The 22,741-nt window shown below is 40.1% G+C and overlaps 2 protein-coding genes across 4 annotated transcripts in view; one reads left to right on the top strand and one right to left on the bottom strand.

The window, feature by feature from the left end:
• Positions 1 to 20,123, bottom strand: part of FIRRM (FIGNL1 interacting regulator of recombination and mitosis) — a 42,952-nt gene extending 22,829 nt beyond the window's left edge. The window contains exons 1-9 of the mRNA XM_008145822.3: positions 19,983 to 20,123; positions 16,858 to 16,897; positions 16,042 to 16,130; positions 13,899 to 14,003; positions 13,317 to 13,457; positions 12,343 to 12,508; positions 10,299 to 10,383; positions 7,907 to 8,045; positions 2,824 to 2,904 (exon numbers count right to left, since the gene is read on the bottom strand). Coding sequence (XP_008144044.3) covers positions 2,824 to 2,904; positions 7,907 to 8,045; positions 10,299 to 10,383; positions 12,343 to 12,508; positions 13,317 to 13,457; positions 13,899 to 14,003; positions 16,042 to 16,130; positions 16,858 to 16,897; positions 19,983 to 20,093 — 957 coding nt within the window. The 5' untranslated portion in view covers positions 20,094 to 20,123. The remainder of the gene's footprint in view (positions 1 to 2,823; positions 2,905 to 7,906; positions 8,046 to 10,298; positions 10,384 to 12,342; positions 12,509 to 13,316; positions 13,458 to 13,898; positions 14,004 to 16,041; positions 16,131 to 16,857; positions 16,898 to 19,982) is intronic.
• Positions 20,124 to 20,208: 85 nt separating this feature from the next.
• LOC103289944 (histidine protein methyltransferase 1 homolog) lies at positions 20,209 to 22,558 on the top strand. 3 transcript variants are annotated; one of them, XM_054712280.1, is made up of 2 exons: positions 20,209 to 20,346; positions 21,214 to 22,558. In XM_054712280.1, exon 2 carries the CDS (start codon positions 21,411 to 21,413, stop codon positions 22,527 to 22,529), a length of 1,119 nt encoding a protein of 372 aa, XP_054568255.1. In that variant the 5' UTR covers positions 20,209 to 20,346; positions 21,214 to 21,410; the 3' UTR covers positions 22,530 to 22,558. The 3 variants fall into 3 exon arrangements, with proteins under 3 accessions (XP_054568255.1, XP_054568254.1, XP_028007777.2); XM_054712279.1 differs by having other exon boundaries at positions 20,209 to 20,616; XM_028151976.2 differs by lacking the exon at positions 20,209 to 20,346 and adding an exon at positions 20,351 to 20,369.
• Positions 22,559 to 22,741: the final 183 nt, after the last annotated feature.

Below are 22,741 nucleotides of genomic sequence, written 5' to 3'. Positions count from 1 at the left end.
TAGAACAAATAATCATATGTAACCACAAAATATCATGAATAGCCAAAGCAATCTTGAGAAAGAAAAACAAAGTTGGAGGTACCATCCAACCTCTTATCAAACTATAGTAATCAACACAAAGTTGGAGGTATCGTGCAACTTCATTACAAAGCTACAGTAACCAACACAGCAAGGTACTGGCATAAAAACACACAGTTAAATGGAACAGAATATAGAGCCCAGGAATAAACTGGTGCATATATGGTCAATTAAACTATGACAAAGGAGGAAACAATATACAAAGGGATAAAGACAATCGCTTCAATAAGAAAACTGGGAAAACTGGACAGACACAGGGGAAAATAAATAAAACTAGAACACTTTCTTACACTACACAAAAATAAACTCAAAATGGATTGAACACTTACATGTAAGACCTGAAATCATAAAACTCCTATAAGCAAACATAAGCATTAAACTCTCTGACATCATTCTTAGCAATATTTTATGGATATGTCTCCTTGGGCAAAGGAAATGAAAAAAATAAACAAATGGGATTACATAAACTAAGAAAGTTTTGCCCAGTGAAGGAAACCATAACAACAAAACAAAAAACAACCTACTGAAGAGGACAGGATATTTGCTAATGACACTTCCAATAAGAGATTAATATCCAAAATATATAATAACTTATATAACTTAACACCAAAAAATCCAATTAAAAAATGGGCAGAGAACCTGAATAGACATTTCAAATCCCAAGAGTACAGATGACCAACAGACATATGAAAAAATGCTCAACATCACTAATCACCAGGGAAATGCAAATTAAAATGGCTATCATCAATAAATCAATAAACAACTGTTGGCGAGAACATGTAGAAAAGGGAAACCTTTTGCACTGTTAGAATTATAAACTGATGAAGCTACTATGGAAAACAGTATGGAAGTCCCTCGAAAAATTACAAATAGAACTACCAGATGACCCAGGAATTCTATGGCTGGGTATTTATCCAAAGAAACCCAGTATGTGAATTCAAAAAGACATATGCACTCATGTTCATTGAAGCACTATTTACAATAGCCAAAATATGGAAGCAGTCTAAGTATCCATCAATACACAAATGCATAAAAAACTATGGTGCATATATACAATGGACTATTACTCAGCCACAAAAATGAATGAGATCTTGCCATTTGTGACAACATGGATGACTTAGAGGGTATTATGCTAAGTAAAATGAGTCAGAAAAAGACAAATACCATATGAATTCACTTATATGTGGAATAAAAACAAAATTTAAAAAAAAAAAAAACATAGAAAAACAAAATAGAAAAAAACTCACAGATACCAAGAACATTTTGATGATTGTCAGAGGGGAGCGAGGTTGGTGACTGGCACTTACAAAAGTAGTCTTGGGGATACAAAGTATAGCACACTAGCTAAGGATAGCTAGTATGGCAGCAGATGGGGGCTACACTTATCAGGGTGATCACTTCATAAGTTACATAAATGTCTAATCACTATGTTGTACCCCTAATCTCTGTTTATTTTAATCACTAATATCTACTACTACTGATATTTCTTTAACTGGCTGCCGTAAGCACTCCCTGCTCATCTCTCCAAACAAATAATCTCCCTGGACAACTACTCTATTCTATCCACATATCTTCAACTATCACTGCTCTCCTGATGACTCCCAAATATGCAGGTCTTCTTAAAATTATTATACAGTTTTAAAGATATGAACATTTAAACTCTAAAAAACTAATTTTAGAAGTATGGTAGAAACAACATATAAACCATATTTGAAGACAAACTGAATTATTTTCTGAAAATTGATTTGAGATTACAGAAATAATTTTATTTATGTTTATATTAAACTAGAGGCCCGGTGCATAAAATTTGTGCATGAGGGGGGGCTTCTCTCAGCCCAGTCTGCACCATCTCCAATTGGGGACCCCTTGGGGGATGTCCGACTGCCGGTTTAGGCCCGATCCTGGAATCGGCAGTCTGACATCCCTCTCACAATCCTGGACCGCTGGCTCCTAATCGCTCACCTGCCTGCCTGCCTGGTCACACTTAACTGCTTCCCCCGCCGGCCTGATTGCCCCTAACTGCCCCCCTGCTGCCAGCCAGGTCGCCCCCAACTGCCCCCTCCCTGCCAGCCTGGTCACTCCTAACTGCCCCCCCTGCCATCCTGGTCACCCCTTACTGCCCCCTTCTGCTGGCCTGGTCGCCCCCAACTGCCCCCTCCCGCCAGCCTGGTCACCCCCAACTGCCCCCCTGCCAACCTAGTTGCCCCTCACTGTGCCCCCTGCCACCCTAATCTCCCCCAACTGCCCCCCCTACTGGCCTGGTTGCCCCCAACTGAACCCCTGCCAGCCTGATCACCCCACACAGCCTGCTGTTCAGTTGTTTGGTCATCCCTCATTAACCCCCCTGCCGGCCTGGTCGCCCCATGCAGCCTGCTTATTCAGTCGTTTCGTTATCCTACACTAAACCCCCTGCTGGCCTGGTCACCCCACACAGCCTGCTTGTTCAGTCATTTGGTCATCCCTCACTAACCCCCCTGCCGGCCTGGTCGTGGGCAGCCATCTTGTGAGGGTGTGAGGGTCAATTTGCATATTACCTCTTTATTATATAGGAGGATAATTTTTCAGATAATTGAAGAACAATGATGGTGGCCACTTAAATAATTTCACAGATGCTCAATATTTCACAATTAACAATACTAAATAAACAAAATCCCAAAAAATATACTCTTGACAAAATAAGATTGCTCTTGACAGGAATGATAAAAATATGCTAACTTATAATTTATTAGAAAAAATAAGCCTTACCTTAGTATAGTGTAGAAGAGAGTTGGCAAGGAAACGACACAATTTGAGTGTTTTCTGAAATAACCTGTTGTCAGCAGTATCCTGTTTCAAAAAAGGAAATAAGAAAGCATATAAGAATAGAATATGGAATTAGCTTAACCTGTAAAGGAGAATTTTTTCTGAAAAGGTCCCTTAATAAATACTTAGAATGAAAACATTTTTCAAGAAAATATAATTCCTATAGGAATACTAGCAAAGGTATGCAATGCAACATTTTTTATCTAGTGAAAATTGATATGAACCAAGTATGCCTTAACTGGAGAATGGTTAAATAAAGTCAAGGTATGCATATAAACTGTAATAGCACAGAGTTATTAAAAAGAATAAGGTAGCCCTGGCCAGTGTTCCCAGTGGTTAGAGCACTGACCCACCCACCAAAGGGTCTCTGGTTGGATTCCCAATCAAGGGCACAGACCTGGGTTGCAGGTTACATCCCAGGTCCTATTGGGGTAAGTGCAGGAGGCAACCAATTAATGTGTCTCTCACATCAATGCTTCTCTCTCTCTCTCCCCCCCACCCCTCACATTCTCTAAAAATCAATGAAAAATATATCCTCAGGTGAGGATTAACAAAAAAGAATCAGCCCTAGCTGGTTTGGCTAAGTGGACAGAGCTTCAGCCTGCAGACTGAAGAGTCCCAGGTTTGATTCTGGTCAAGGGCATATGCCCAGGTTGCAGGCTCAATCCCCAGTAGGGGGCATGCAGAAGGCAGCCAATCAATGACTCTCATCATTGATGTTTCTCTCACTCTCTCTTCCCCTTTCCCTTCCTCTCTGAAATCAATAAAAATATTTTTTTAAAAAAGAGAATACCTTCATGACACAGTAAGCACTAAAATAGATCATTAAGTAAAAAATCAAGTTGCAAAACACTATGTATAATATCCCATTATTTTTTAAATGTATGCTATTAATACTTATTCCCTAACCCTTCAAAAATAAACTGAAACCTTATCTGTGTTCTCTCTAGCACAGGAAAGTAGCATTTCACTTTCCATGTTAGGTACCTGTGTAACACATGAGGGTTTTGAGTGTGTATTACACTGGTAAGCTGTTTGAATGATGGGTACCTCCACAATCACTATGTGTATAAAGGGCGGTTAGGGGACTATGGAGTCATCCTGCCTTGATTGAAATCCTGCCCCCACCTCCCCAACTACTACATGTTCGAGGGAACATTATTTAACCTCTGAGGGGTTGCAATGTGGCTTATACTAAGGTTACTGTAAAGTTTAGTATCTAACACTTAGACAATTTAGCTCAATAAATATTGGTTATGTTACCCAAATGTGTAATACACATTATAATCCAAAGAACTTTAAATTTGTACCATAAAATTATGTCATAGATACATTATTGTCTTTGATTTTGAGAATAATTTATGAAATAAAATATCTTTAATATATTTTTATTGATTTCAGAAAGGAAGAGAGAGGGAGAGAGAAACATCAATGATGTGAGAGAATTATTGATTGGCTGCCTCTTGCACGCCCCCCCACTGGGGATCGAGCGTACAACCAGGGCACGTGCCCCTGACGGGAATCGAACCCAGGACTCTTCAGTCCACAGGCCAACACTCTATCCACTGAGCCAAACCAGCCAGGGCTAAAATATCTTAACTTTAATGTTAATCAACTATGTTCGATTTCTTTCCAACTATGTAACAAAACCTAAATTAAATCAGTCATAATGGAATTGAATAACCCACTAATTAGACATGACCCTTCATTCTGACCTATATTAAAAATATTTTAAATAGTAAGTTTTCCTCAGCAGAAATAGGTGAGATGAATATTCATCATTCTTTGATCATTACAAATCTGAACACTTACAGTGCTATGGAAATTAATAAACAAAGGGATTAAAAATGAACCTTCACTGACCTTCTAATATGCTCAACTAGAGGCCCAGTGCACAAAATTCGTGCACTCGGGGGGGGGCGGGGTCCCTCAGCCCAGTCTGCGCCCTCTCGCAATCCAGGACATCCGACAGTCGGACATCCTTAGAGCTGCTGCAGAGGCAGGAGAGGCTCCCACCACTGCCGCTGCGCTTGCCAGCCGTGAGCCCAGCTTCTCGCTGAGCAGCAATCCCCCTGTGGGAGCACACTGACCACCAGGGGGCAGCTCCTGCATTGAACGTCTGCCCCCTGATGGTCAGTGCGCGTCATAGTGACTATTCCTTCCACCGTTCAGTCTATTTGCATATTAGCCTTTTATTATATAGAAAATAAGAAATTTTATTCAGCTTCGATGTCATAGCACAAGAAAGCTCCCTGACTTAATGACTGGGTTTCTATCTTTACCACCATGAACCAACCCCCAGGTCTTCACAGATCACCCTATTCTATATAATTACCTGCTTATTTGTCTCCTGAGCTAGATTACAGTATAAGTTATTGATGGCAGAAAATGTGACTAACTTAGCGCCTAGTTTCTAGCACAGAACAAGCACTCTGGAAATATTCAATAAGTGAATGAAGGGTGACACACAACTTATGTTTGCCTACCTTAAATTTTCCTTTCACATTTAAGGGGAAATTGTTTAAGATTTGGTAGAAGACTAGTTTTACTTCATTACCACATAACATACTAATTAAAGCCAGAGTTTTTATTTTGATATTTTCAAAAAGCAAATGTATAATGTAAACCCTGTCCCATCTTGATTTTCTGAACTATTCAGAACAGAAAGTTTGCACCCCAATGCCAACAAAGAAGGGGCTTGGACATAAGCAAGGAAGATCATTATCCAATGTTTCAAAATATTGAGTACCAATGCTTCCTTTCTTTAAATTAAACAAGAAAAATACTGACTAGCCGAAACCAGTTTGGCTCAGTGGATAGAAGGGTCCCTGGTTCGATTCTGGTCAAGGGCATGTACTTGGTTGCGGGCACATCCCCAGTAGGGCGTGTGCAGGAGGCAGTTGATCAATGTTTCTAACTCTCTATCCCTCTCTCTTCCTCTCTGTAAAAAATCAATAAAATATATCTTTTTTAAAAATACTGACTAAATGCAGCAGGCAATAGATCTAAGTGTAGGCAATAAATATAAAATATGTTTCTTTTCAGAATACAAATTTCTATAAGCAATGTAAAGTAAAAGTAGGAATTACAGCTCAGCCAGCATGGCTCCATGATTAGGCATCGACCTATGAAGGTGGAGGTCATAGTTCAATTCCCAGTCAGGGCACATGCCTGGGTTGCAGGCTCGATCTCTAGTATAGGGTGTGCAGAAGGCAGCCAATCGATGGTTCTCTGTCATCACTGACGTTTCTATCTCTCTCTCCCTCTCCCTTCCTCTCTGAAATCAATAAAAATATGTATTTTTTTTAAGTAGCAATTACAGAGGAAAATTAAATTTGTATCAAAGAAGCTTATAGCCTGGCTGGTGTGGCTCAGTGGTTGAGCACAAACCTAAGGAACGAAGAGGTCACCAATTCAATTCCCAGTCGGGGCACATGCCCGGGTTGCCAGCTCAATCCCCATTATGGGGCATACAGGAGGCAACCAATGGATGTTTCTCTCTCACCAATTTCCTATATCTTTATCCCTTTCCCTTCCTCTCTCTAAAATCAATAAAAACATATATTTTTAAAAAGAGCCTTACAAATAAATTTCCCTACCTTTATAGAAAAACTAAATCATTGGTGGATAAAAGGCTATATGCTAGAGGTAAGAGGGAGCAAAAGAAAAAAAAAGACCATGCTAAAAAGACTAACACAATATTCTCATTTTGAAAACGAATTCAAGACTTAATAGAGAATGAGTATCTTGTCAATTTTAGTGGCTATTATGAAATGAACAACGTCCCCCAAAATGATATGCTGAAGTCCTAACACAGAATATAACTTTACTTGGAAATACTGTCACTGCAGATGTAATTAGTTAAGATGAGGTAATACAGAAATAGGATGTGCCCTTAATCCAGCTGACTGGATCCTATATAAAGATGTGAAGACACAGGAAGACACCACCATGTGATGGTGGAGGCAGAGATCAGTGTTACACAGAACGCCAGCCACACCAGAAGCTAAGTGGCAGGCACGGAGCACACTCTACCCCCTTGTCTTTGAGAGAACAAGGACCTGCTGACACATTTCAGACTTTTACCCTCTAGCACTGAAAGAGAATAAATGTCGTTTTTATTTAAGCCACCTAGTTTGTGGCAATTTGCTACTGCAACCTGGAAAACTGATACATCAATAATCCCTCCATTAATAGCACACAACAAATTAACTCTAGTGTTTTTAGCTAGACATTTTTTTAAAACACTACCTGGAAAACTTTAATAGTTTGATTTTTGAATAAATATCAATAGTGAACAGGAGAGGGTGCTGCTGATTAGAATTTAGAGTAAAAAATGCAGCATCTCTACAGACCATGGCAAAGCTCCATTTCAGCCAATGAATAGTGTAGGGATAGTCAATCCAAAATGTTTACAAATAAGGAAACACATTAAAATATGCTTGGACGATAGGAGAATTTACAATTTAAATTCCCTGATTTTCACCTGCAGACAGTTGATATGAGCTGAATTTGTATAATTTAGTGCAAACAGCCACCAGGCCAAGCACCCTCTGGTCTTCTCTTTTCTCTCCCACTATAGACTATCCCAGTGGTCGGCAAACTCATTAGTCAACAGAGCGGCAAACCGCGGCTCGAGAGCCGCATGTGGCTCGCGAGCCGCAGTTTGCCGACCACTGGACTATCCTGTTGCATGGGCTTTAGTCTATAGGACTAAAGAATTAGACTTTTGTTTTAGGGTACAAAAGAATGAAAGAATGGTGAGGAGAATGACCAACCAATAAGTAAGTAAAGAGGAGGGACAGGTGGAACCTAGAGAGAATGAGAGCAGACAGGAGCCTAATGCAATGTTCTGGATGAAAAGTGATTATGAGCATAATTTCATCTAATAAACTGAAAAATAAGCAAACACAAATGAAATAAATTAAAACCCTTAGAAGTAAAGTGATCCATAAGTTCAAATTGGATTCAGTAACTGCCAAAGGAAGTAAGAGCCACCATCTAAGTGCTGTGGGAGCATACGTACCTGTGCCCTTGACTGGGCCATCTGCTCTGCTAACTGTAAACAAGACTGGAAGGAGCACAGAATGTCTTCACACAAGCTGGTGATGATTTCTTTGTGTCTCAGCTGACTCTTTATAACGGACTGGTGCTTAAGGCTCTGCCTAAATGAGTAAAAAGAGCAGTCACCATGAGTAACTTAGGACCATGAAAATACGATGAAGGAATATGTAAAAAAATCAGTGCACACATATGAGACATGACATAATTAAGATGTGCCAACTTTACCTATTAAGCAGTTACGTCAATTTAAGTTGCTACGGATTTCTTTTATTTCTCCATGTAAAATATTAATTGAAATCTTACTCTGTGCCAGTCACTCTGCTAGGCTCTGGGGATACAGAGGTGAACAAAGACACAACCTCTGCCCTGTGTGTACAGAGCATGTGGGCCAGCCCGAGGGAGACCATTAATAATTAACTATGGCTGTGGTCACTGTGAAGATGGAAAAGGTCTAATCTAACTTCTTAGGGTGGGGAAATCAAAGAATGCTACCATGAAGACATAGCACCTAAGCTGAGAAGTGAAAAACAGACAGGGGTTAGCAAGGTGTAGAGAACAGGGAGGAGCATCCCAGCAGAGGAAGAAGCCAAGACAAGGTTCCAGGACAGGAGAGTGGGGTTCATTTGAGGAGCTAAGAGCAGAGAGAGAGCAGCGGAGACAGGCTGGTGAAGAAGGCAGAGCACAGAGAGGATTAGGTGGTTACTCTTAGTAAAATGGGGAGTGATCTGATTACATTTGTAAGAGATCAGTCTGAATTCTGGGTAGAAAGTGAATTGGAAGGGGTTAAGAGTGGAAGATATTTGATAATGGTGATGATGATGATACACTTCATGCTATGTGCTATGCATCCATTCTAACCATTTCACCCTTATATACTCAACTCTATTACACCCACCAAAAAAGTGCCACTGTTACTACTCCTATTGTCAGATAAGAAAACTAAGGTTCAGAGAAGTTAACCAAATTGCTCAAATGTCCAGGAAGAGTAAGTTACTTCAGTATAGACTCAAGCAAAATGCAGCATGGATCTGAGCTGACACTTCTTACCTCTGCTGTTACTTGGTAAATTAATGGCCTCGTAGTGCAAAAGCACCTAAGACCTGAAAGTACTACACTGTCCTTTAATACAAAGTATTACACGTGTGTAAAGTAGAGGTTCTTAACCATTTTTACATCTCAACTGTATCTCGTCCGGCACCTAAGAAACTGATGAACACTGTGGGAACTCTCCCTAGTAACCCTTTGTAATGCTCTACTTAACCTTTTGCACTCGCTTGCTTTTTTCTCGATTCCTTTATTCTACTCGGGATTTAATTTTTTAAATACCCCAGATTTTACAAAGCGCGGCAGTAGAATGAAAAACTGGAGTTTCTTTTCATACAAACTTATTTATTTGGATTTTTTTATATTTCAAATTATTGATACATTCAAAGAGTAATTTTAATCTCGACATCCGAGTGCAAAAGGTTAAAATTACTTTATAAATAGAATTTAAGTTGAACTCAAAATTCTATAATGAAGGGATTACATATCAGCTCTAATTATAATTAATAATTTATCTCAGCCTGAAAATAGGATACTTAATAGTCCATTAATCAATAGCAGCAGGCAAGTGGTTAAGGGTCTGACCATGGTCCATTATTTGAGAACTAGAGGCCCAGTGCATGATTGAATCATGCACGTGTAGGGTCCCCTACACGCTTTCGCTTTTCGCGGTAGAGCTGGGTGCCTGTCCGCTGGTGCACCAGGCCTTTCAGAAGCCTCTGGCTCGGCAGAGGCTTCTGAAAGGCCGGGTGCCGGAGCAGACAGGCACCCAGCTCCCCCACTTTTGATGGTCCGCGGCCGCTGAGGGGGGCTGCCGCGGACACCTGGCTACCCTGTTGAGAGGTGCAGCCGGGTGTCCTCGGCAGGCCCCCTAAGCGGCCGCAGATCTGGCCGTTGAGAGGCGCAGGGGGCGGGAGTCCCGCCCCCTGCGCCTCTCAACAGCAGGGTAGCCCCCCTCAGTGGCAGCGGATCCGTGCCTCTCAATGGCCGGATAGGCCACCCCGAGTCCTGCCCCCCAGCCTCCCGCCGCCCAATCGTGGGCGTAGCGGAGTGATGGTAATTTACATGTTACTCTATTATTAGATAGGATTACTAGCTAACTAGGGAGACTTTTTTAATTGTAGAGGCAGCAGGGTAAAGTCCAATTTGGTTTGGGAGCTACTAGTTTATGTAGGATTATCTGGACTACCAGACAGCAGGGTCAGTGAACATTATATACATCTACAGGAACTGTTTTAAATGCAATCTGATATGAATAATTAAGATTTAAGATATGGAAAATTACAAAAAGTAAAAGGAAAATAACTTACTTAATTATAAATTTCCAAGTATTTGCATGAAATGCATGGTCCATACTGGAAATAACAGAGCAGATGTCCAACAATGAATGAATAACTACAAAGAAAGAACAGAACTCTTAAAACATTCAAATGTCATGAGTATCATCTATATTTAACCCTTTGCACTCGCTTGTTTTTTTCTCGATTCCTTTATTCTAATGCTAACCGTGTCGAGTCACACTCGACATCCGAGTGCAAAAGGTTAAAATTATCTACTGAACAATTTGACATTTGTTAAAATAGGTAATGCAGTTTGCAAAAATTGTGTCAAAATAGTTATTGAAAACAAAGAGGCCCAGCGCATGAAATTCGTGCACAGGTACCGTCCCTAGGCCTGGCCTGTGATCAGGGCCATCTTTCCTGGCTGCTGGAAGCCAGCCCCACCCCCTCCACCACCAACCCCTGGTTCCCCGTTAGCCATCAAGCGATCAGAGCCTGCCGGCCGGGGGGTAGGGGAAAAGGACCAAGAGGTCGGCCGTTCCTGCCCGCTCACCGGCCCCACCCCTGCCCCCACCACGGGTCACCCTCTGTGTGTAGGGCGACTAGTGGGGTGGGGACTTTGGCCTGGCGCCGCCTGCATCCCCCGCCACCCACCCCCAATTCCCCGTGCGCCATCAATGGGACCGAGAAGTGGTCAGTGTGCCTCATAGTAACTGGTCAAGCAGTCATTCTAGTTGTTCTGCCATGAGGGTCAATTTGCATATTACCCTTTTATTATATAGGATAAGTGTCACATTTTCAAGGTTGTTAGAAATTAGAGAAAATTAACTTTTGAAGTTTACACCTACCCTATGACCTAAATAAAATTAAAATGTTTAATAGAATAAAGTTGTACCCTGTTATAATTGAAATATTCTCTATATATATTTCTACTGTAAAATGACCAAATGAACCTAAGGAAAGAAAACATAACGAGGAAGAATTAGAACTAATTTGCACAGTTCTCATATAAGGCCCCTACTCTGTGGCAGATTACTTATAACAATGGCCACAATAACTTCCCCTTCTGTGTCCACACTCTTGGGCAATCCCCTTCCACACACTCTGTGCTTAGCCATGTGATCTGCTTTGGCCAACAGAGCAATAATAAGTGTAAGACAAGCAGACTTAAAAAGTTCTTACGTATTGGGGGTTGCCCGCTTTTGCTGCTCTTGGAAACCCTGAGGGCACATCAGCTCAGAGCCCGGCTAGCCTGCTGGATGATACGCTACACATGGCTGGCTCAGTACTTCTGCCTTTTCCAATAGCCAGATGTGAGTGAGGTCACTGACCACACTCATGTGAGCCACTTTTGCCAAGCGGAACAGAGAAAGCTGTCTCAGCTAAACCCAATCTAAACTGCTGACTCACAGAATCATGAATAAATAAAACAGTGGTTTTCTTAATCCAATGATTTTGGAGTGGTTTGTTATGGAATAAAGGTACCTAATATGCTGCACAACAACAATTTAGACTCTTCAGACTGAACTGATGAATACAATCTTTGCCTTTACTCATTAGGGTATTGCTTTCCAAACTCTGGGTCATAACTTATTAGTGAGTGAAGCCAAACCTTTAAAAATTAAAATATATCACATGTAATATGGATTTTATTTCATGTATAATAAATGTGATGCACATATACACATTGACAAACATACCCATAATTATATGTGCTCTGAGAAGGAATGCAAACTACATTTCATACTATGAGTTATAGTTTAAAAACTCTTTAAAGCCACTGTCGATGAATCTGAACTACTTCAGAGGGTACAAAGTTGCATACCTTTTTTTTGTTAATCACTGTGGGGAAATTATCTACAAACATTAACTGAATATAAATCTAATGTTAAGGCATCAAATCTCAATTTTAAAATTCTAAAATTTAAAAGATTAAAAATTTATCTGGTAGGATTTTTTTTTTACATGTAAGATACCATGAATCATTAAAACAATGGTAGGTTCAATAATTTAACTGATATACAGTGTCCAGTCAGTACACATCATATATCGGGTAGTAAGTTTCTTCACTCACCAAGTACCATATTCAAAATGTCATCGTTCTCATCGACTCCAGGGTCCATGCAGACCATATCCAGCAGTTCCATTAGCTGCTTCTGAAGAGAATAGGCCTCCTTGAAAAGGGCCTGGAGAAGGTCTGAAACGAGGTGTAAGCGCCCAGAATAGACAGATTCACTATTCTGCTCAAATAAATAAAAATGAGAGAAGAGGCAAATCAGAAAAAGCTCAAAAGCCAAATTTACTTTTACTCATACTATCAGAGATCATCATTAATGCCTTTCACTGAATCACATATTCACTCATTAAACAAATGTTTAGTGAACATCCATTAAATACAGTGTACTTCAAGAGATGCAAGCATGAATCAAATGATATGACTTCCAAGACCCTGCAAATACAGAACTAAAAGGGAGATAAAGAACATTAGACCCTGCAAATACAGAACTAAAAGGGAGATAAAGAACATTAGGTCAGGTGCATGACAATGTAGAACCCTATCACCAAAGAGAAGCTTTAATTAACACTTTTCATTCACCCAACAAATAGCAGTATCAAAACTTCCTGGGATGCAAAAATCATAGCCAGCTTTTGTACTTAAAAGCTGCCTCAGGAATACCGAGATGAACTAACAAGGGTTAATGTCCTTTCATGACTCCTAATCCACTGTCTTTAGTGGATTACGTGGGAGATCTGTTCCTACGGCGCAATGCCATTACAGAACTATTTCAGGATCCCTGTGACCCAACACAAATCCTATCACTTCTTTCTTTATACAAAGGAAACATGATAAAGAAAACAAAAGGCAAAAGCCCACTTTTTATTACTTCCTTATAGTCACTTATTTTAAAAGATTTACATACATGCTTTTAGTTCTATAGCAAAGTCCATTCCAAGAATACAAAATTGTATATATAAATACTATTGTACTCAGCCCTTTTGCCCATGGATTCTAGACCACTGAAAGTGTACCTGGACCCATTTACTCACCTTACAATGTACGAAGGTACTTCTGATTACATGTAGGACTGAGGAGGGGAGGCTCTGAATATTTTCTAAAATGATGGACTCCTGTGTGGCACAGATATGCTGAACACATCCTGTAAGAGCTCCTAAAACCTGCACCATTGTCTGGGAATAAGGAAAAACAATTAATTCAGAATATATTTTTTGTGTATCTAAAAACTATCAGACTGAGTGCTAGGGTAGAGCAGTGAACAAAATGGACACTCTGTACCTCCATTCATAGAACTTCAATCTGTCAGAATTACAAATACTGGAACATTTAGCTAGTCATTTGGTTAAAAATAAAAATGTTGGAATCCTAACCCATATGCTTTGAAATTACAGGTAAGCCTGCTTTCTCAATTATTTGTCTTTCTTTACGAGTTTAGATGTTTATTCAGCAAGAAAATTTTCAGAATTTATGTTTCTGCATTCACATCTTTAATTCTATAAACATAATTCCAGTACTAGGCCATCACATAAAGAATACAAGGCTAACGAATATCAGTATAAAAATTCTCACACTCTTGGAGCTCTGTCTCTCCTTTTCTAATAAATTTGACATACTTGCAAAATATTCCTTAGAGTGGTCTGGATTTCTAAGTTTTGGCTTGTTAGCTCTCTGGCTTGACTGGTTAACTCATACATCATATCATCAAATAATTTCACCGTCTGTAAAATCAAAGCATGTTATTACTATAAACAGAAGTCACTAGAAAAGGAAAGCTACCTTAAAAGAAAATGAGATGATTTATTTTTGCATCAGTAACACCCTTAGGATATTATCTAGCTTAACAATTGTACCTAATTAAGTTTAGAATATATATGTTATACATACAGGGTGGGGCAAAAGTAGGTTTACAATTGTATGTGAAACAGCATTTATTCTTGTATTATTTATTATTGTACTATTTTCCATATGGACAACTGTAAAACTACTTTTGCCTCACCCTGTATAATATACAGTAGGTCCTCGGGTTACGTCAGAGATCCATTCCTACGGCACAACGTAACGCAATTTTCCCCATTAAGTTGGAACCCACCTACATAAGCACCTACGTCACTCACATGGAGCACATACACAGCAGTAATGAAGTGAAACAGTTAAAAAAAAATGTAAAAGAAAGATAACAATTCCTGACCTTTACTTGTGGTAAATAATAAAAAACATAAAGCACATATGTACATACATCGAAATGATGAAACTTTTTGTTTTTTATAAATAAATGGGAGATGGCGATGTAACCACAAAACGACGTATGTCGAGTCCAACGTAACCCGAGGACTGTATATAGTAATTTTACAGTACCGTCACTTAAAAAAAGACTTCAGACAGAAATTAACTTATTTTCCATTTCTGTGGTTTGAATCTAATAACAATTTTTAAAAAATTGATAGTTCATTTTTTGGTGACGTAACAAACATAAGTGCTACTTTTTTCATAATAAAAGATGATGGTCTTAACCAATCAACATTCATGTGGGCATTTATAAGGATAATTCCTGGCAGAGTAATGAATTTGTGCTGAATCTCCTATTCACTTGTATTCTAACCAGTTTCCCTTTTCAACCAACTCAAAATACAGTTCCCAGGTTAGAGGCATAGTATGTGACCTCAGAACTAAGTATTTTGTCTGTGAAAGTAAGCCACCTTAAGATCTTAATACTAAGATCTTTCTAAACTATTTAAATGACCTACACATTGCAGGAATAAGCACACCGGCAACAAGACCAGGTAATTAAAGAGGATGGTTTCCCACTGCTTTTGTGATGCTCCTCCTGTTTTCACGTACACAGCAGCTGACCTTTCCTGCTGGTCAAGAACAAATCCTAAGAATCTTCTCAGATACAGAATAACCAAGTGAATATGAGTAAAAGGAATTCTGATTGTTATCTGCCTCAAAGCTAAACTTAGAACTCCATTCTAATAAGAGAATAAGTTATTGTAAATATATTTCATTTTGGTGCCAAAGTACTTTTAATTCTATAAAAAAAAAAGATGGCTTTTCAGAGAAAAAGTATATCATGCATCTAAAAAGTAATAATATAGTCTGTAAATATAATGTTTTCTCTTAGTTATTTGATTTTACCAGTATTCCAGCCTTTTTTATCCTAAGACTTCTTTAATAAACCTTGGGTCCATTTCTTCAGACAGTGCTATTTAATAATTACTAATAAACCCTACAGAGAAGACACAACAAAGGGACTCACTACCTTTATCACATATCCCAAATTTTCATTTAATAGCATTAAAATACAAGAGCATTTAAAACTAACTGCAAATAATTTAAATTCAATTAGTAAAGGATTCCTATTATCTGAAAATAGTTATTAATCGCCTACTCTAATACAGGGTGGGGAAGCTTTTTTATGCCAAGGGCCATTTGGATATTTATAGCATCATTCTCAGGTCATACAAACTTATCAACTTAAAAATTAGCCTGCTATATTTGGCCAAAACATTTAATTAACTCACCCCTAATGCCCTGACAGGGCCAAACCAAATGATTTTAAAGGCCTTATGTGGCCCTCAAGCCAGACATTTCCCACCACCATATTCTCACATGAGATCTATCTTTTAATACTTTATCTGTATGACAAATATGTTTGATATATTTTTTAAAAAGCCACAATTAAGAATGCTCTAAAACGGAGGTTAGATTTTAACAGCCTTTGTTTTGTATCCTGCACATTGATTAATAGTACTGTACCTTTGGCAGCACTTGTGAAAAGAAAGTCTGTTCCAATGTCAGGTGGTTCATATGAGGTAAAAACATTTGTACAATGGTTTTCAGAATTTCTACAAAGCAAAACAGTAACACATTTTGTAGGAATATTAATCATGTCAGACAACAAAGATCATTGCTCTTACCAAATGGGAAAATATGTAAGCACAACGAACAGAAAGCATTGTACAGTTACAAATGCCATAACCTGTGTAGAGAAACTATTAAGTGGAATATTAACAAAAAAAGGAAAAATATGTCCAGCAATTGAGGCCCACTTAATGGATGTGGGTACCTTTACTGAATAGGATCTGTAAATGATTCTTAAGAGATTATTTAAAAACCATAAAAAATGTTTACAGAACTGGCCCGGTCAGTGTGGCTCAGTGCTTGAGAAGGTCACAGTTCAATTCCCGGTGAGGACATGCCCGGGTTGAAATTATTTTCTAAAGCTACTCAAAATAGCAGCTTTATTTCAGCCTCACAGTTAGAGGCTGAAAGCAATAGACTGCAAGTTGTTTCATTGGGGTTAACCATGGTTTAACAACTGACATTTAAAGTTTGCATTGTGCTTACACACACATTATTAAACAGAATATGTTTGCTAGCTATCAAAAATGGAATTTAAAACTGTAAGTACTGTAATTAGAAGAAATTTGGGCATTTTAAGTAATTGAAAGTTACAGAGACTGTAGCAGGACAATAGGAAAAGATTAATTTTGAAGGGAATACAATGCTCTACTGATAATGATTCACATCTTAACATCAAAATAAATCATACAGTAAGATAGTCTGACTTACGAATATGCTCAATCCAACTGTCAGAATGTTGATACATGGAGTAAAATAATTAAGGAAAATCATACTATTAGGATGTTCACTACTGAAAACAAATTTAAAAGGACCATTCTTGAAGTTTAAGCAATAATCAGTTAGACTCAAATTACTGGCATAATTTTGCTTTTAAAAAGTTAAAACTTGCCCTAGCTGGTTCGGCTCAATGGATAGAGCGTCTGCCTGTGGACTGAAGGGTCCGGGTTTGATTCTGGTCAAGGGCACGTACCTCAATTGCAGGCTCCCAGCCCTGGTCAGAGGTATTATGTGGGAGGGAACCAATCAATGTGTCTCTCTCACCTGGTCTCGCCCTCTCCCACTCTCTAAAAATCAATGGGGAAAAAAATATCCTCAGGTGATGATAAAAAATAAATAAATAAAAAATAAATAAAAAGTTAAAGCTTTTAGATTTAAAAAAACAATATGAAAATATTTTCAAAATCACTCCAGGAATATTCTTGCCTAAGCTATTAGATAAAATATCTTTGACAGCTGACAAACAGTGCTACAATAAGCCATGGATTTCTGGTTTCTCAGGCAGGAAAGCAATTTCTCCCTCCTCAGCATTTCTATAGTACTTTATCTGTAGCTGTCTTAAGTCACTCACCACTTTATCTTCTTTTCATATTATCTTTTCATATTATTTTCACACCTTTCTTACCAACCTTACCAGACTGAAACTCTTCTGCACATAACAGGAGCTTACAAAATATGTCACAGTAAATTATCCTAAGAGTAATCAAATTATAAAACATATATTTATTGCCAGGCCAGTGTGGCTCAGTGGATTGATTATCACCCTGTGCACCAAGAGGTCACTGGTACAATTCCCAGTCAGGGCACGTGCCCGAGTTGCAGGCTTGATCTCCATTGGAGGATGTGCAGAAAGCAACCGATCAATGATTCTCTCTCATCATTGATGTTTCTATCTTCCTCTCCCTTCCTCTCTGAAAGCAATAAACATTTTTTTAAATAAACAAAACAAACAAAATGATTTCTGTTAATGATAAAGTGCTCTTTAGAAAACAGGACAAAGTAATAAAAGTGTTGCAGATTTGGTTTGTGGGAACTATCTAAAGTTGAGGGCTCTGAAAAGGGCCCAGTGAGGTAAAATTTGAGCCAAGACCCGAATAATGAGCTGCACAAAAGGCTGGAGAACAAAGGAGGCTGCGGGAGTAGCAAGCATGAAGACCTAGAGGTGGGAGAACGTCATGCCTTCGTGGTGAGCAGGAGGAAAAGGCAAGGAGGAAAAGGCAAGGCTTAGATTACATGGGGCCTTAGATAAGTTTGGGGTGGGGGATTAAAAAGGAAATGACAATTCTTTCACCCAGAACTATTTTTGGAGAATGGATTAGAAGAGGACATAAGAAAGCTATTAACAACAGTCCAGGTGAGAGGTGATGGAGGTTTAGAATAAAGTGATAGCAACTGGGGATGGAGATAAGTGGATGCATTCAAGATACAGCTTGAAGTCAGAGACAAAAAAAACTTGCTGTTTAGATGTGAGGATTCAAGGTTTGTGAAACCATTTACAATTAAGTCCTCACTTAATTTATCAATAGTTTGTGATTTAAAGCAACATGATATATAACAAAACCACTTTTTTCATAGGCCATCTGATCTAAACAAAAGTTCCTATTTTATAATTGAAATGACTTTGAACGAAATTAGTTATTCTAGGACCTGCCGTATCTCAATGAAGAAAACGGGGAAGAACAGGTTTGGGTCTTTCTGAATGTTAAGTGTGAGATGCAAAACCAGGTGGGAATGTTGACTTTCAATTACTGAGGTTCCCCTGTAAGTTTGAGGGGAAGAAGAGGAACCATGTTCCTTATCTGTTACTCCAAAGCCTGCCATCCTGCCTGAATCATATTAAAGACCCAGGACATGTCTTTGAGAAGGATAACTATTTCTTGTTTCCCAAGTCAAAATCCTTCTTTTTTTTTAATTTCCAAGTCCAAAAATCGTTGAGGATGGAGATTCCTTATCTTCACAACGACTAACAAAGGGCTTTGGTACCTAGTGGGAGTGTGCTAATGCCTAGGCCCTAGACCCATGGTCAGCAAACTGCGGCTCGCGAGCCACATGCGGCTCTTTGGCCCCTTGAGTGTGGCTCTTCCACAAAATACCACGGCCTGGGCGAGTCTATTTTGAAGAAGTGGCGTTAGAAGAAGTTTAAGTTTAAAAAATTTGGCTCTCAAAAGAAATTTCAATCGTTGTACTGTTGATATTTGGCTCTGTTGACTAATGAGTTTGCCGACCACTGCCCTAGACCAATGACGTCTATGGGATGGCAACATTTGTATTTGGCTTTAACTGTAAAAATTATTTATACAGTGTTGGGACTCTCTCAAATAAAGGTCATTTTTCCTCTTCAGTGTAGTTTTATGTTGAAGGTGAGCGCAAAAGCATTAAAAAAAAAATTACCAAAATAACATGAAAGGCTAGTACTCGAGGCACATTTACAACCACAAAGGCATGAGACTACTAAAGAATGGTCAGCACCTGGACAACTGAGGCATCAAGCAACTCAACCCCAGCAGATGGAGCCAATAACACAAGTTAGCAACTCCTCCTAGGAAAGGAGGTGGGGGAGGGGAAGAGCACTTCAACACCTCTAGTTCTCACAATACTGGGGAAGGTACTCTTCAGACCCACCACGCATCTTAGAGATGATAGCTCAGAGTGACTCCTCTGCCTCATCCAGCTTAGAGTCAGGTCTCGCCTTACAGCTCAGGTCCGAGTCCTTGCCTCTCCCACTCTCCTGTCCAAAAGTCGTGACGAGCACAGAAAAACTCCACGGCACAGAGCAATGGAGGAAAATGCCCCTCCCACCTCCACAATCGAGGGGCAGAGGACACCTCTGCGAGCCCGAGCAGTCCCAAAGCCAGGCATGCCCTGGCTCTCGGGCACACGGCCCCCGCTCGCCCTCCGTCCCCTCGCGGCTCCGTCTCGCTCACCAACAAAGAACCGAGAGATTTCAGGCCGCGGGAACGCAACACGACCTGGCGGCGGGTGTGGCCCGGCTGAGGAGAAAGATGCGACACCTGCCGCACTCTCCTCTCGGGGTGCAAAGCGACAGCGAAGGATATGAGGAGCCGAGGCAGGACAGTCGGCAGCTCCCGGCGGCACAGCTCCTCGGGCCAGCTGCTTAGTTCCTCCAGGGGGACGGCGCTCGCCGAGACGGCGCGCTCCTGAGACATGCTTTTGCCCAGCAACCAGCTTCAAAACCGTCCCGCCACCGCCGAGACCGGAAACGCCGCCGTCCCGGCAGGCCTTGCGAGCTCTCCGACGGCGCCAATACCATAGAGAGGGAGCGGGCTGCGTTCCACGTTGAGCCCGGGCCCTGCGCGGCTGAGAAAAGCCGGGCTTCTCTGGCCCGCGGAGGACTCGACTCGCTGGTGCGCGCTTTCAGCCCCGAGCATCTGGCGTGACATGAGGTTTCTACACGCGGCGGTGAGCTGGGAACCTGCGGAGCTGTGAGCATCCCAAAGTCTAGGTTGCTGTTGTTACATTGAGGCGCTTTGGGGAGATGAAGGCCGGAAGTCCCCCGATTTGCTACCGTCGATCCCAGGGGGCTTTGAGATTGCACATCTGATGGGGTTGGATCCGGTTCCTGTCCACTTAACCGTGTGGCCCTACTTTGTACGTCTTGTTTAATGCGAATAGAGACCCCGCTGCCAGAATTGTACGATCTGAAGCAGGTCTAGCACCGTGAGAGTCTCGGTAAAGTTGCTTCCCTTTTCCACAGGCCTCTCCAACCGTTCCTTATTTTGTGTTTGTTCTGCCGCCAAACTAACCTTTACTGATTACTCCAAAATCACCCACTCCCATACACTTAGGGCTGCTGATGCCCACTAAGGGTTGTGAGCTCATCTGGATGAACTTGCATCAAAGTAGAACCGTGCAAGTTTTTACAGGGCTACACATTTACCAAAATAAACTCTTGAATTCTTGTTACTTGAAACAGGAACAGACTGAGTGAAGAGATTCTGTCAGTTTAGTAGGTAAATATGTTTGAACAGGGTCATGACAGGTGACAGACACCAAGTAGCTAGGCTTGTCAGTTCCTTACCGAAAATTTGGGACTTTTGTTTTTTCTAGTTGTTGCTGCTGCTGTTCTGTTATTCATTTTTACTCTTCATTCTCTAATCCAGCTTTTGACCCCTGAGGGGCTGTGTGTTTCCAAATCTCCTTATCTCCCTCAAAACTTGTATAGAAAAAGCAGCTAGCTGAGGGGTTTGGGGTGATTACTGTTTAATATTATATTTTAAGGAAATGTGTCATTTTGCTTTTTACTAACAATTTTTTTTTCCCCTCCAGAGTTAAACAAAAAGAAAAGCAAAAACCTCTAAAAAGGGATTTGGAAACATCTCTAAATATTTGTAACTGTATAAGCCACTAAAGAGAAAGTGACCCAAACAAAACTACTTGAATAACTGAAACAGGTTTATGTTCTGTGTCATCAATTCTATCCAGAAGCTGAGGAGTCTCCCTTTGAACTGAAGGATTGTACGAGGATGACCTTCCAATTTAATTTCACTATACATGACCATCTGGAAAATGAATTAACGCCCCCTGGAGATGGAACTTTGACCCCAAATTCCTCAAAAGAGTCTTCAGTCTCAGAAAGTCAAAAAGGTAAACACAAGGACACAAAATGTTCTACAGAACAGTCTGTCTTGCCTCCGAATCACTCGTGGGGACCTAAGTCAGTGGGACATGCAGCTCCCTCCCAAGACACATGCAACTCACTCAATGCAGCTCACAGTTCAGGGAACTTAGAGCCTCATGAAAAACAGCCTTGCTTGAGACTTGCCAAAGAGCATGCTGTGCCTAAAGATTTAAAGAAAGTGTTAGAAAATAAAGTCATAGAAACATTACCAGGTCTCCAGCACGTTAACATATCGGTAGTGAAAACCATCCTGTTGAAAGAGAACTTCCCTGGAGAAAACATCGTTTCAAAAACCTTTTCGTCGCACTCTGATCTGATTACCGGTGTTTATGAAGGAGGTTTAAAAATCTGGGAATGTACCTTTGACCTCCTGGCTTATTTCACAAAGGCCCAAGTGAAATTTGCTGGGGGAAAAGTGTTGGATCTTGGCTGTGGATCAGGGTTGCTGGGTTTAATTGCACTCAAGGGAGGGGCCAAAGAAGTTCATTTTCAAGATTATAACAGTTTGGTGATCGATGAAGTAACTTTACCTAATGTGGCGGCTAACTCCACTTTGGAAGATGAAGAAAATGATGGAAATGAGCTGGACGTGAAAAGATGCAGGAAATCAAAAGTAGCACAAAAACTAGGTCAATGCCGGTTCTTTTCTGGGGAGTGGTCTAAGTTTTGTAAGCTTGTAACCAGTGAAAAACACTTTGAAAAATATGATCTCATTCTCACCTCAGAAACGATTTACAATCCGGATTACTATGGTACTTTGCACCAAACATTCCTTCAATTGTTAGGTAAAAATGGGCGGGTGCTTTTGGCCAGCAAAGCACATTATTTTGGTGTAGGTGGAGGTGTTCATCTCTTTCAGAAGTTTGTAGAAGAAAGGAATGTATTTAAGACTAGAACACTTGAAATAATTGATGAAGGACTAAAAAGATTCCTAATTGAAATGACTTTTAAGTATCCTAGTTAATGTCCACGAAGTGCCCTAAGTAAAATAAACAGAATAACTAAAAACTTGTTTAGAATGTTTAATTTCTGCTTTGCTGTTTTTTACAATACAATTAGCAAGGGTCATATATATATATATATATATATATATATATATATCTTTATATTGTTGATGGTATTACAGATGTCTCCCATTTTCTCCCCCTTTACCTCACTCCTCCCAGGCCCTACCCC

The sequence above is a fragment of the Eptesicus fuscus genome, chromosome 22 (assembly GCF_027574615.1).
Source record: "Eptesicus fuscus isolate TK198812 chromosome 22, DD_ASM_mEF_20220401, whole genome shotgun sequence".
NCBI lineage: Eukaryota > Metazoa > Chordata > Mammalia > Chiroptera > Vespertilionidae > Eptesicus > Eptesicus fuscus.
The sequence above is the reverse complement of the archived record's forward strand: the minus strand, read 5'-3'. Positions and strand labels throughout refer to the sequence as shown.

What these genes read in the sequence shown, in the direction of transcription:
- LOC103289944 (XM_054712280.1), top strand. Translation starts at nt 21,411, where the DNA reads ATGACCTTCCAATTTAATTTCACTATACATGACCATCTGGAAAATGAA.